A 14,091-nucleotide genomic window follows, 5' to 3' on the forward strand; every position below is an offset into this window, starting at 1 on the left:
CAACTCTGTCCTTTAGAGCTTCGATGCTTCATAAATATAGACATGTTTTCTCAGGTTATTTTTTAAATAATGGCTTTTATATGCTTAAAAATTAAAAAGAAAAGTCTTACTGGCCTGAAATTTCAAGCTTAGCTTGAGATTCTTAGTTCATTTTTTTTTTTTTTTTTTTGGCAATAGGAGTTATACTCAGTAAAAGACCAAACCCATTGGAATAGGAGAATCCTTTCAGAAGTCCAGTTTTAAATATATTTGAAAACATTTTCACAGTATTTCCTTAGGTTTCCTCTCTCATCTGTTAAACATTCAGTTTATCCTTGTGTTATTTAGAAGAAAGGTAAGAAATACTGACAGAGGAGACCAAGAGAGTGTACTAGCAATGGGTATTTTTGTAGTGCTAGTGACTAAGAAACTGTTAGAGTATATAAGTAGTTAAGTAGTTAAGAGTATATAAGCAGTAAAAGGGAATTCCACAATCTTTTTTACTCCCTTTCCCTCCTTTATAATTAACCTTCAAAGACCTTCCTTGTGTTTCTTGAATATCTCTTTGCAGTTCCTTACTTTTAGTCTTCAGTGCTCAGAATATATCATATTCTTTTGCCTGGATTGCTGTTACCCTTTCTTAGGATGCTGTTTCTTTTTAGGGACTACCGGGTTTAGTTTAGATTTGTCTTCCATTCCTTTTGGCAGCCTTCCATGATCAACACTGGGTTGGATTAACCTTCCCTGAGTTTACAAAGCCCTTATGCATATATCCATCATACTGTTACTTATTTTTATCTACTGTTATTACATTTGCATATTTTTCTTTGAATTTCATTAGATTTTTTTTCCTTTTTAAGATTGCACTGGGTTTCCATTGCTGTGGACTCTCTTTAGTTGCAGTGAGCAGGGACTATTCTTTGTTGCAGTGTGTGGACTTCGCATTGCTGTGGCTTCTCTTGTGGAGCACAGGCTCCAGGCATGCAGGCTTCAGTAATTGTGGCACACAAGCTTAGTTGCTCCACGGCATTTGAGATCTTCCTGGACCAGGCCTCAAACCCATGTCTGCTGCATTGGCAGGCAGATTTTTATCCACTGGACCACCAGAGAAGTCTGACTTTTTACTTCTCTAAGGGTAGAAATTTTATGTTACCCAGTGCTTGATATATAGGAATTCAGTGAAAGATTGATAGTAAATAAATAAGGTGTTAGATAATATCAACTGTCAGAAGCTATAAATAAATATAGGTAAAACTTTCTGGTATATTTTACAGGATTGGAAACTCAAATACTAAATTTCTTTATTTTAATTTCAGTAGAAAGGAGGCAGTATACAGTATTGCCATCTCAAAAGCTTTTGACATCTTTCATATTTTTAAAAAATTTTTTCTTTTGCTTTTTGAATAGTAGCTAAGTTTTCAGTGTGAAACCTGAACTTAAGTTCAGATACATCTGAAGACATCAACAAATACATTTAATGACCCGTTATTTATCTTTTACACTAGTCAAGGTTTATGACTCCTCAGAATTATCTCAAACATGCATCAAGGGTTTCAATAAGTATAATGGTTTCCATTTGAGATGAGTAATATAATTTGACAAGAGGTTTTTTATATTTACATTGAATGTCAGTAAAATACAGCAGAAATTGTTATCTAAGATAAAGAACAGAGTTTGGCCAAATTTAGCATTACTTTTAGACCATGCCACAACTTAATTAGCAAATAGGTACTAGTTATTTGAGTTAAAAATAAATCCCATGTCTTCTAGTTTCTCATCAGCAAAAGAAGGAATTTACAGCATAGTATCTCAAAGGAAAAATAAAGTGTTTCCAAGTGATTTACCTTATAGTTCCTCTAATTAAGCTGATTACCATCTAAGGAAGTACTTATGTTTCTGACTTAATAATTTTGGGGGGCAAGAAAGCTTTATTTTTCAAGTTCCATGCTAAAACTCATATATTGGAAGTGCTAAGTTTCTATAGTGTGCCAAAAAGGATTGTTAAAATAAGAATGATCAACTCTACTTCCTGGCATGCAGCCTTTCACATGGTGACTATGAGGACTCAGGGTAGTAAAGAGAGTTGGGAGACCACACAGAGGCAGCCCCAGCCACAGGCGTGAAGTGGTGAGTGGGGAACACAGGCAGTAAGCAGAGTGTCATGTGGATTTGGTTACGTTACGCAGCAGTATCAGTACATGGACTGAGCCAGTAAGTAAATACATGGAGGGCAATGGCAGCCAAGTGTTGGTTGGTTGGTTGGTTGGTTTCCTACTAGAGAAGATATTTAGAAACGTAGAAAAAAGAATAAAGCTATAAAGATCCCTAAGATAGAGGTATAATTATGAACTCAGAGTTTAATAAAGGCCCATATAGCTAAAGCTATGGTTTTTCCAGTAGTAATGTATGGATGTGAGAGTTGGGCCATAAAGAAGACTTGAGTGCAGAAGGATTGAAACTTTTGAACTGTGATGTTGGAAAAGACTCTTCAGAGTTCCTTGGACTGCAAGGAGATGAAACCAGTCAATTCTAAAGGAAACCAACCTTGAATATTCACTGGAAAGACTGATGCTGAAGCTGAAACTCCAATACTTTGGCCACCTGATGTAAAGTGCTGACTCATTTGAAAAGACTCTGATGCTGGGAAAGACTGAAGGCAGGAGAAGAAGGGGACGACAGAGGATGAGATAGTTGGATGGCATCACTGACTGAATGGCTGTGAGTTTGAGCAAACTCTGGCAGATGGTGAAGGACAGGGAAGCCCAGCGTGCTGCAGTCAATGGGGTCACAAAGAGTCAGACACGACTGAGTGACTGAACAACAACAGAGTTTTATGCATGTACACAGATCTGGAAATAATTATAGATGGATAAGTATGTATGTGTATGTGCATATGTTTGCTATACTCAGTAGCAGTGAACCCACTGTCCTTCCACATGTGGGTTTCTAAATAGCAAACAAAGTGAGGGAAAGTAGTACCCAGAATATCTTGCACTGATGAAATGATGAAGATTTGTCAAAAAGACCAGGATCCAGCCTAAGTGGGTCACCCTGGGCACACCCACAAATTTGAGGCTCAAACTAAATAAACAATGGGTTACACATTGGATTAAGTAGAAATAAATGAGCCCATGATGAGAAAAATAGGCAAATGACAAAGAAGGGAAGAGTTTATGTTGAGAATATAAATAAGTAGAGAAAGAATAGTGAAAATAAAGAAGCAGTTTGGTCACTGTCTTAGTGAAAGTGTTGGCCAAAGTCATGTCCAACTCTTTGACCCCATGGACTGTAGCCTGCCAGGCTCCTCTGCCTATCCTTAGGATTTCCCAGGCTAGAATATGGGGTGGGTTACCATTCCTTTCTCCAGGCTGTCTTCCCAACTTAGGGGTTGAACCTTGGTCTCCCTCACTGCAGGCAGATTCTTTACCAGCTGAACCACCTAGTGTCTTAGAGGAAACTGAAAAGGAGTTATCGCTGGGTACTAAAGTAGTGAATAGAGCATTGGTGAGAAATAGGGTTTTCATATAACCCTGAAATACCTCTCTGCAAAATACTGATCAGTTATAAACAGGGAGAGTGGTGAATTTACAGTAGAGAAACTGGGCAGCAGAATGACTAGGTGATGAAGATTAGTATCAGCAATGGTTGGACAGTTTATATCCTGAGCTTCTCAATATGATGCCCTGAGAAGTGCACATTATCACTTGTGTGGTTTTCCTGACAAGAATATTTCACCTATACTGGAGGAAATACACTCCAACCCAGGTTGAAAGTCATCCTATTGAATGTAAAGCCTGAAATCATCAAAGACATACATGTCAGGGAAAGACCGAAGAGACATGGCAACTGAATGCAACCTGTATTTCTAGTGAGCATCCTGAGAGAGTCACTGTGGGAACAGTTGGCATTAGAATGAAGTCTCTGGGTTGAGTGGTTATGTTGCAACAGAGTTGCTTTCTGAATTTGTACTTTGTTGCTTATGTTAGAGGATCTTTGATTTAGAATGTCTTCACTGGAGTGTTTAGAGGAGACAGAACCTAATGTCTTCAGCTTGCTATATCAGAAGGTCTGTAAAAAGACTGGTAATGGTATTGTGTGTGCACAGGAATCCCTGAGTGGACCCTGAAATAAATGTGCTTAATATATTAACAGTTGGGAAATCTGAGTGAAGGGTTATTTTTACTTTTCTCCAATTTTAAAATTACTTCAAAATAAATTATTCAATTTTAGAAAATGATAAAGCATATTACAAAGGAAAAATTTGGGGTATCATTCTTTTGATTAGCATCATATTGAGAATGTTTTATAGTGAGAATTACTAAGATGCAAAGAATTAAGGAAACGAGAAAAACTTAGGGAAAAGAGCATTGTGTTGAGTGCTGTTTGCCAAACACTGTGCCATGTACTCTACATTGTCCCAGAATAAACATTTTTACTCAAAATTTAATATAGCTATTTGAGATAATTTAGCAGTTAAGGGAAGCAAACTTATTTATTCAACATTTATTGAATGCCTGTTTTATATTTAAGGCAGCATTCTAAATACTAAGAGAACAGAAAACAAAGCAAAATATCGGCCCTTAAAAAGCTGTACTTTAGTGAAGAGAGATAGTACCAAAACAAGTAAAATATATAGACCATTGCATGGTGTTGAGTGTGTAGAGAAAACAGTAAGTTAAGAGAAGAATCTGGGAGCACTAGGGTAGGATTGTGGCTTCAGATAGGGAATTCTACCTAAAGAGGGTGATATTTGAGCAAACACCTGAAGAAGGTGACAAAGCAAGCCAGGCACATACTCGCAGAGAGTATTCAGGTGGAGCACAGGTACTGACAGCAAGTGAGAGACTGAGATGGGAGTTACTTGTGACATGGACAACAAGGAGGCCTGAGAGTTACACAGTGAATGGACACGCAGTAGGATGAATAAGTACTGAGATACAAATTTGAGTTGGGTAAATGGCGAGACTGGATGAGATCTCTAAAAAGCATGTGGGTGTAGGAGAGAGAGCAGTTGCAAGACACGCTGGTGTGGGAAAGGAAGAAGAACCAACACTGGAGACTGAGATGTGACACTGGAACGCACACCTATACTCGGTGACCTTAAAAAGTAGCAGCCAGTGAAATTAGGGGAAAACCATGAGACTGTAGCTCGCTGGAAGCCAAATGAAGAAAATGCTTTGCTTCCGTGAGGGCCAAGTGATCACCTGTGTGAAAAGCTACTGAAAGCCTGAGGGGAGAAAATTGCTGAGTAGTGTCTTTGAATCAGCAAGGGTGTTGGGCCCTATTGTGCAAGTGTAATGGCTTCCCTGGTGGCTCAGATGGTAATGAATCTGCCTGCAGTGTAGGAAACCCAGGTTCGAGCCCTGGGCCGGAAATCCCCTAGAGAAGGAAATGGCGACCCACTCCAGTTTTCTTGCCTGGGAAATTCCACGGACAAAGGAGCCTGGTGGGCTATAGTCCATGGGGTTGCAGAGAGTTGGGCACGAATGAGCAACTAACACTTGGACTTGCATGAGTGCATGATTCGCTTTAGCTGGAAGCCTGGCCAGTTAATCCACTGTGATAGGAGGGACCACTAGTACTGGTAGGTGATGGAACTTTGTGGAAGGTCTCTGACTGTTCCTGGTTTTTGTTTGTTTGTTTGTTTTTCAGGAGATGCTGGAGGTTTGGTAAGAGATAGTCATTGGAAATAGTCATTTAGGAGAGTATGGACATGAAGGACCAGAGGAATGTCATATGATAGCCTGTGAACCTTAGTAAATAGGCTGTGTTTTTGAAGTCCGATCAGTCCCTTTACCAGTCCAATTACAGTCATTAGAAAGTCAGATTTAACCAGTGTTTTTTGTTGGTTGGTGTTTCAGAGAAAGGTTGAGGAGAAGGGAGTGTGTGTAATTTGACATGTGAGAAAAAGGTGTTGAGACTATATGCAAGGAAATGATTATGAGGATTACTCCTGGGATTTAAGCTAGATAAGGAGAAATTGACAGATAGTGTTGGACATGACTGAGTGACTAACACTTCACTTCAGAGGGATATTGTAAGATTGGGAGGTAAGATAAAGTCAAAGGACAGGAAAAATTTTAAGAGCAAAAGTTTCTAGGACCTTTAGGGTTTGTAGGATTATTGGGATCTGGGCACTAGAGGGAATAATCTGGAAAGAAAGGTCATCTAATTGTATATAAAATCATCCAGAATTTGTTGTTCAGTTGCTAGGTCATGTCTGACTATTTGTGACCCCATGTACTGCAGCACACTGGGTTTCTGTGACCTTCACTATCTCTCACAGTTTGCTCTAACTCATGTCTATTGATTGTGATACCATGCAAGTATCTCATCATCTGTTGCCACCTTCTCTTCCTGCCCTCAGTCTTTCCCAGTGAGTTGGCTCTTCTCTTCAGGTGGCCAAAGTACTGGAGCTTCAGCTTCAGCATCAGTCCTTGCAATGAATGTTCGGGGTTGATTTCCTTTAGGGTGGACTGGTTTTAATCTTCTTGCAGTCTGAGTGCCTCTCAAGAGTCTTCTCCAGCACCACTGTTGAAAAGTGTCAGTTCTTCAGTGCTCAGCCTTCTTTATGGTCCAATTCTCACATCCATACTTGACTACTGGAAAAACCATAACTTTGACTATATGGACCTTTGTTGGCAAAGTGACGTCTCTGTTTTTTAATATGTGATCTAGGTTTGTCATAGCTTTTCTTCCAAGGTGCAAGCGTCTTTTAACTTTGTGGCTGCAGTCACTGTCCACAGTGATTTTGGAGACAAGAAAATAAAATCTGCCACCATTTCCACTTTTTCATCTTTTATATGCCATGAAGTAATGGGACCAAATGCCATGATCGTAGTTTTTTGGATGTTGAGTTTTAAGCCAGCTTTCTTACTCTTTCACCTTCATCAAGAGGCTCTTTAGTTCCTCTTCACTTTCTGCCATTCGGGTGGTATTATCTGCATATCTGAGTTTGTTGATATTTTTCCTAGCAGTCTTGATTCAAACTTGTGATTCCTCCAGTCCGGCATTTCACATGATGTACTCTGCATAGAAGTTAAATAAGCAGGGTGACAGTGTACAGCCTTGATGTATGCCTTTCCCAATTTTGAACCAGTCAGTTGTTCCATGACTGGTTGGAACTATTGCTTCTCATCCTGTATACAGGTTTCTCAGGAGAAACGTAAAGTGGTCTGGTATTCCCATCTCCTTAAGAATTTTCCACAGTTCAAAGACTTTAGCAGAGTCAGTGAAGCAGCAGTAGATGTTATTTTTGGAATTCCCTTGCTTTTTTATGATCCAGCAGATGTTGGCAATTTGACCTCTGTTTCCTCTGCCTTTTCTAAATCCAGCTTGTACATCTGGAAGTTCTCGATTCATGCACTGTTGAAGTCTAGCTTGAAGGATTTTGAGCATTACCTTGCTAGCATGTGAAATGAGCACAGTTGTGGTAGTTTGAACATTCTTTGGCATTGCCTTTCTTTGTGATTGGAACAAAAACTGAGCTTTTCCAGTCCCGTGGCCCATCTAGGATTATGGCAGGAATAATATTGGAGATGGTGATCATGAGCCAAGAGCTGAACTCTTTAAAGACTGAGAGAGAATGAGCATTCACTGAGGACTGCAGTGTGGAGGAGGGTGGGAGGTGGTGTGATGACTGAGATTCACAGCACAGGAGCAAGAAGAGCCATCCTACTAGCAGGTCTGGTTAAGGCTGTACTTAATGTCGTGAGCAGAGATTCATTTGTATTTTCTGTAATCCATTAGCCCCCTAATCTCCACTCTGAATTCTCTGAAAGAGTAAGTAAAACAAAAGCAGAATGTGATTTTACTTTACAAATATATGGTTGGTGCATCTGTGAAACTCCTGTAATTCAGTGAACTAACTTTAACCTATCACTTTAGGATAGGTTTGTTTTGTGTTCAACAGTAAAACAGAACTTTATTTCTAACACATTTTTGAAGGAAAACTGTCTTGTTTGTCCACTTTTTATAATTTACATATGAACACTTGGGTTGGCATATATGTGATACAGAAAGCATTTTTTATGTATTTGTTGGGAACTTGATAAATTATTTGCCTAAGAAAGACTTGGATGCTTAGTTGTCTCTCTGCTTTCTTCTAGATTACGTACCGGTTACGGCACCTCCTTCGAGCAAGGTGTGATGCTTCCCCAGTGACCAACAATACCATCCAGTTTCACTGTGATCCTAGTTTCTGGGCTCAAAATATAATCAATTTAGGTAGGCTGTTATGTCGATTTTCTCAAAGTGCCATTTGTTTCTGGAACTCTTAATGATTATGAGTGTGTTGAAAATGTATTCCCTTCCACGCCCTAAATATTTTTATTATCTTGTTTTAAAGATATAGATTTTTCCTGGTATTTCATTAGTGTGTGTATATGTGTGACACATGCATGAATATAAACACACATATAAATATGTGAGTGATATGAAACATCCTTTTATTGACTCACTGAGTGTCTAGACTTCTGGATTTAGGAGTTGTTTTTCTTCTTCAAGCAAGTAGAATCTTGCTTGTACTGTTAGTGACATCTTTATCAGAACAGTTGTTAAAACTTTTGACATGTGTCTGCCATTAATATAGTACTTTTTAGAATGTTTTCTGTTAAAACAGTATTTCTCATACAATTATTGGCTTACTTACTCTTGAGACCCAGTTGTCAGGTACTAATAGTTCATTTATTTGCTTTTTCTTGCTAGGGAGGAATTCTCTCTCTCTGTTTTGTTTTTGTTTTGCCTTTTATGTAATAATTAAATAATTTTTAACCTCCTAATTGAAGTGTATCATGCATACAGATAACTGCCCAAATTTGAAGTACTAGAGCCTACTGAGTTAATCAAAAGGGGGGACTTTTATTATCATTTGGTAACATCGCATGTCCTTGCAGGCAGTCCTTGTTACATTATGTGCTAGTAAAAAAAATCTTCAATTTTTGCCTCCTTTCTTAATTTCTCACAGGGAAATTATAGAAACAGAAATAAGAATTTCATATACATTCTTCATTAACCACCTTTTGGCAGTTTTTGGGCTCATTGACTTTGTTTCAAAATCATCAAATAGGGTTGCTCTCTCATTGTCTAAGCTAGATTCTGGGTAAGAAAGAACTGGCTGGAAAGAGAGCCAGTGCTCTCAGAACACTCCAAGAAAGGAAGAAATATGCTTACATAAATCTCATCCATACATGAGAACAGAAAGAATGGTAATAAGATTTGAAGAAATGATAAGGTGAGACTCCTCAGCACAGTTTAGAAGTACATACTTATTGATTGATAACATAGCCAGCAGCTGGAATCATACATATTCTCACCTATATAACTAAAGAAGCATCTTAATACAAAGCATGTATATAACTATCTCTTACCCTACTCTACCCTCCACCACATATGTATCTATACAGAGAATCTGTCACAGTTTTATATCCACAGAAACAGTCTTGTCGCCTTATATGTACTTATAAGCATATCACTTAAAAAATAGTCCACATGATGTAGACATAGGTAAAATTAAGAAAATATGTAACTGTACACACATAAGTGAATATAGTTTAGGTAAATCTGAATCAGCAAAAACAAAAACACCTCTTATTTGTGAGGAATTTGTAAGACAGTATCCTTTACTGTAGCTATAGCTCTATAATTTGTCATTTAAAGTGAGATTCACATTTTAAATGTTCTGAGAAGGATACAACTTTCCCAAGCTTGTGTATTTATGGCTTCTGAGAAACATGTTATGGAAGAGTACAAGGGAAAAGTAATGTCTTGGACGAATATTCAGTTTAGTGTCTTTGGGACTTTGGATAAGTTGTTTGGTCTCTCTGAACCTTAGATCCCTTATCTGTATGAAGGATTTTAACAATATACATAGATCTCCTGTCACGGTACCTAATACAGAGTAAGTATTTAATGAATGATAACCATATTTTTAAGGATGCATATGCTTAGTAAATCAGGAACTTTTTGAGTCTCTGCTATTGAAGAAATCAAGCTTTGCCCTACTCTTGGACCAGACCTTGTGAGAGGTACCTTTAATCTCTTTTAACAGTGTAGTTATAAAGCATGGTGTTCGCCATCAGAGGATTAACATAGTTTGCTCCGTGAAGGTGTAAAGAACTAGCTGTTGTCATTCAATTGCTAAGTCGTAGAGAGATAACTGAATCAGAAATACTCTGTGGTATTGTTCTCACATCCAGTGTCAGGTTTGCGTGTTTTGTTTTGATTATACAACAGCAGTTCTCACAGTGTAGTCTGAAGCTCCTTCAGGTGGTAATAGGTATCCCTTTTCCAAGTACATACCCATATGTGGCTGGGTTTTCTGCATGTATTTCAATTTAAACAATATATTAGATACTGCAGAAACAGTTATGAGAGTTCAGCTATTAAGCCAGACATTTAAAGAGATGTTTGAAAATGTAAAATAGTGCCATTCTTCACTAAATTTTTTTGAAAATAAAAATAAAAGTTTTTTGTTTTTTGTTTTTTTCCATAAAAATATGTTACTCTGGGTTGTCACTTTTAAATGAATTAGTATGGAAAAATATTTTTTAATTCTCATTTCTAGTTTTGAATGTGGTAGATTTTGTTTGATAGACCCTACATAAATAGAAACTCTTTGGAGTTTCTATCTTTAAGTGTGTAAAGGGTTCCTAAGACAAAAAGAAGTTCCTTGGAAATCCTGAAAATGAGCAAAGATAGCCTTTTACAAAATACGGTATGTTACTATCAGAAAATCTTTAGAACTTAACTTTTTCTCTTTGATTAGGTTCTTTAGTAATTGAAGATAAAGAGAGTCAACCACAAATGCCTAAGCAGAATCCTGTCGTGGAACAGAATTCACAGCCACCAGGTGGTTTATCTTCAAACCAGTTATCCAAGTTTCCAACCCAGATCAGCCTAGCTCAGTTACGACTCCAGCATATGCAGCAACAGGTAATGGCTCAGAGGCAACAGGTGCAACGGAGGCCAGCACCTGTGGGTTTACCAAACCCTAGAATGCAGGGGCCCATCCAGCAACCTTCCATCTCTCACCAGGTAAATTTGGAAGCAGGCCTGTCCTAACTTAGATAATTATAGTACAGTTGTATTCAGCAGCTGCTAAAATAACCAAGGTGTCCTTCCTCCATGATTTAAATATATTAATTTATAAAAATTTGTCGCATCAAGGGTCCCTAATTTAACTCTAGTTCGTAGCTCTTCTGAAAAAGAAATTAATGGTTTATTCATCTGGGACATCTATTCTCATCTGTTTTTTGTCATCTTTATAACAGAGGATAAATGATTGCATTCCTGAATAACCCATGCATATGATTGATGGGAAACTTGTGTACCTGTAACTCATAATTGTTACATTAGTGCTTCAGGATGACTAATGCTTCAGGTATCTATCCTTTGTGAAGATGCAGCATTTAGAAAACCCAGTGCATCTGGAAACTAGGACAGAATGAAATAGAAAAGGGCAAGGGTGTGGTTTGTTAGAAGTCTGCCTTTTTCAAACTTTATTTGAGCAAATGTTCCATGCACCATTATTTTTTTTTAAGTTTTGTCATCTTTTTATTTGTATAATTTCTTAATTCATAACAAAGATTTCAATCACTGGTGAAGAAATGGGAAAAGCATGTGTTTATTTTCTACTTATCCCTCTCAAGGGTCTGAAGAAAATATGCATGTAAATTCTATTTGTGATGTAGAGTGGGTGGAAGAGTCTACACATGTTTTCATATAGTCATAAACTCAACAGTACTAACAATACAGTAACAAGTTCAGAGCATGAATCAAAATCATGATCCTGTGGATTAATTACCATACATTAGTTAGAAGAGTTGCAATATTAGACAGTATACATTTCTGCTGTTGTTATAGACAAAGCTTCTATCCACTCCATTTAGAACAAGTCTTTTTTCCCCCCCATGTACCATTCTTATTTTAATTCACAAAAACTGTCTCATTATTTTCAGTTCCTTTTATTTCTTAATTTATACTCTCTGTTTCTCAGAATTTGAACTGATTTACAGTAAGTGAACTGAAAGAGGAACTCCCCAGGTCGGTAGGTGCCTAATATGCTAATGGAGAGCAGTGGAGAAATAACTCCAAAAAGAATGAAGGGATGGAGTCAAAGCAAAAACAATACCCAGTTGTGGATGTGACTGGTGATAGAAGCAAGGTCTGATGCTGTAAAGAGCAATATTGCATAGGAACCTGGAATGTTAGGTCCATGAATCAAGGCAAATCGGAAGTGGTCAAACAGGAGATGGCAAGAGTGAATGTCGACATTCTAGGAATCAGCGAACTAAAATAGACTGGAATGGGTGAATTTAACTCAGATGACCATTATATCTATTACTGTGGGCAGGAATCCCTTAGAAGAAATGGAGTAGCCATCATGGTCAACAAAAGAGTCCGAAATGCAGTACTTGGATGCAATCTCAAAAACGACAGAATGATCGCTGTTCATTTCCAAGGCAAACCATTCAATATCACGGTAATCCAAGCCTATGCCCCAACCAGTAACGCTGAAGAAGCTGAAGTTGAACAGTTCCATGAAGACCTACAAGACCTTTTAGAATTAACACCCAAAAGAGATGTTCTTCTCATTATAGAGAACTGGAATGCAAAAGTAGGAAGTCAAGAAACACCTGGAGAAACAGGCAAATTTGGCCTTGGAGTACGGAATGAAGCAGGGCAAAGGCTAATAGAGTTTTACCAAGAGAATGCACTGGTCATAGCAAACACCCACTTCCAACAACACAAGAGAAGACTCTCTCTACACATGCACATCACCAGATGGTCGACACCGAAATCAGATTGATTATATCTTTGCAGCCAAAGATGGAGAAGCTCTAAACAGTCAGCAAAAACAAGACCAGGAGCTGACTGTGACTCAGATCATGAACTCCATATTGCCAAATTCAGACTTAAACTGAAGAAAGTAGGGAAAACCACTAGACCGTTCAGGTATGACCTAAATCAAATCCCTTATGACTATAAGGTGGAAGTGAGAAATAGATTTAAGGGACTAGATCTGATAAACAGAGAGCCTGATGAACTATGGACAGAGGTTTGTGACATTGTACAGGAGACAGGGATCAAGGTCATCCCCATGGAAAAGAAATGCAAAAAGGCAAAATGGTTGTCTGAGAAGGCCTTACAAATAGCTGTGAAAAGAAGAGAAGCGAAAAGCAAAGGAGAAAAGGAAAGATATTCCCATTTGAATGCAGAGTTCCAAAGAATAGCAAGGAGAGATAAGAAAGCCTTCCTCAGTGGTCAGTGGAAAGAAATAGAGAAAAAAAAACAGAATGGGAAAGACTAGAGATCTCCTCAAGAAAATTAGAGATACCAAGGGAACATTTCATGCAAAGATGGGTTCGATAAAGGACAGAAATGGTATGGACCTAACAGAACCAGGATATTATGAAGAGGTGGCAAGGATACACACAAGAACTGTACAAAAAAGATCTTCATGACCCAGATAATCACGATGGTGTGATCACTCACCTAGAGCCAGACATCCTGAAATGTGAAGTCAGGTGGGCTTTAGAAAGCATCACTACAAACAAAGCTAGAGGATGTGATGGAATCCCAGTTGAGCTATTTCAAATCCTGAAAGATGATGCTGTGAAAGTGCTGCACTCAATATGCCAGCAAATTTGGAAAACTCAGTAGTGGCCACAGGACTGGAAAAGGTCAGTTTTCATTCCAGTGCCAAAGAAAGGCAATCCCAAAGAATGCTCAAACTACCACACAATTGCGCTCATCTCACATGCTAGTAAAGTAATGCTCAAAATTCTCCAAGCCAGGCTTCAGCAACTTCCAGATGTTCAAGCTGGTTTTAGAAAAGGCGGAGGAACCAGAGACCAAATTGCCAATATCTGCTGGATCATCGAAAAAGCAAGAGAGTTCCAGAAAAACATCTATTTCTGCTTTATTGACTACGCCAAAGCCTTCAACTATGTGGATCACAAACTGTGGAAAATTCTGAAAGAAATGGGAATACCAGACCACCTGACCCACCTCTTGAGAAACCTGTATGCAGGTCAGGAGGCAGCAGTTAGAACTGGACATGGAACAACAGACTGGTTCCAAATCGGGAAAGGAGTCCGTCAAGGCTGTATA

The 14,091-nt window shown here is 38.3% G+C and overlaps 1 protein-coding gene across 2 annotated transcripts in view; it reads left to right on the forward strand.

The window, feature by feature from the left end:
• Positions 1–14,091, forward strand: part of TRIM24 (tripartite motif containing 24) — a 107,598-nt gene that overhangs the window by 67,000 nt on the left and 26,507 nt on the right. Inside the window, exons 8-9 of one of the 2 annotated variants that reach the window (XM_043871913.1) lie at positions 8,088–8,205; positions 10,745–10,911. In XM_043871913.1, the coding sequence (XP_043727848.1) occupies positions 8,088–8,205; positions 10,745–10,911 (285 nt within the window). Of the gene's footprint in view, positions 1–8,087; positions 8,206–10,744; positions 11,014–14,091 lie in introns of both variants that reach the window. The other variant, XM_043871912.1, reaches the window with a different exon arrangement.

Source organism: Cervus elaphus, chromosome 18 (genome assembly GCF_910594005.1).
Source record: "Cervus elaphus chromosome 18, mCerEla1.1, whole genome shotgun sequence".
In the NCBI taxonomy this organism is placed as follows: domain Eukaryota; kingdom Metazoa; phylum Chordata; class Mammalia; order Artiodactyla; family Cervidae; genus Cervus; species Cervus elaphus.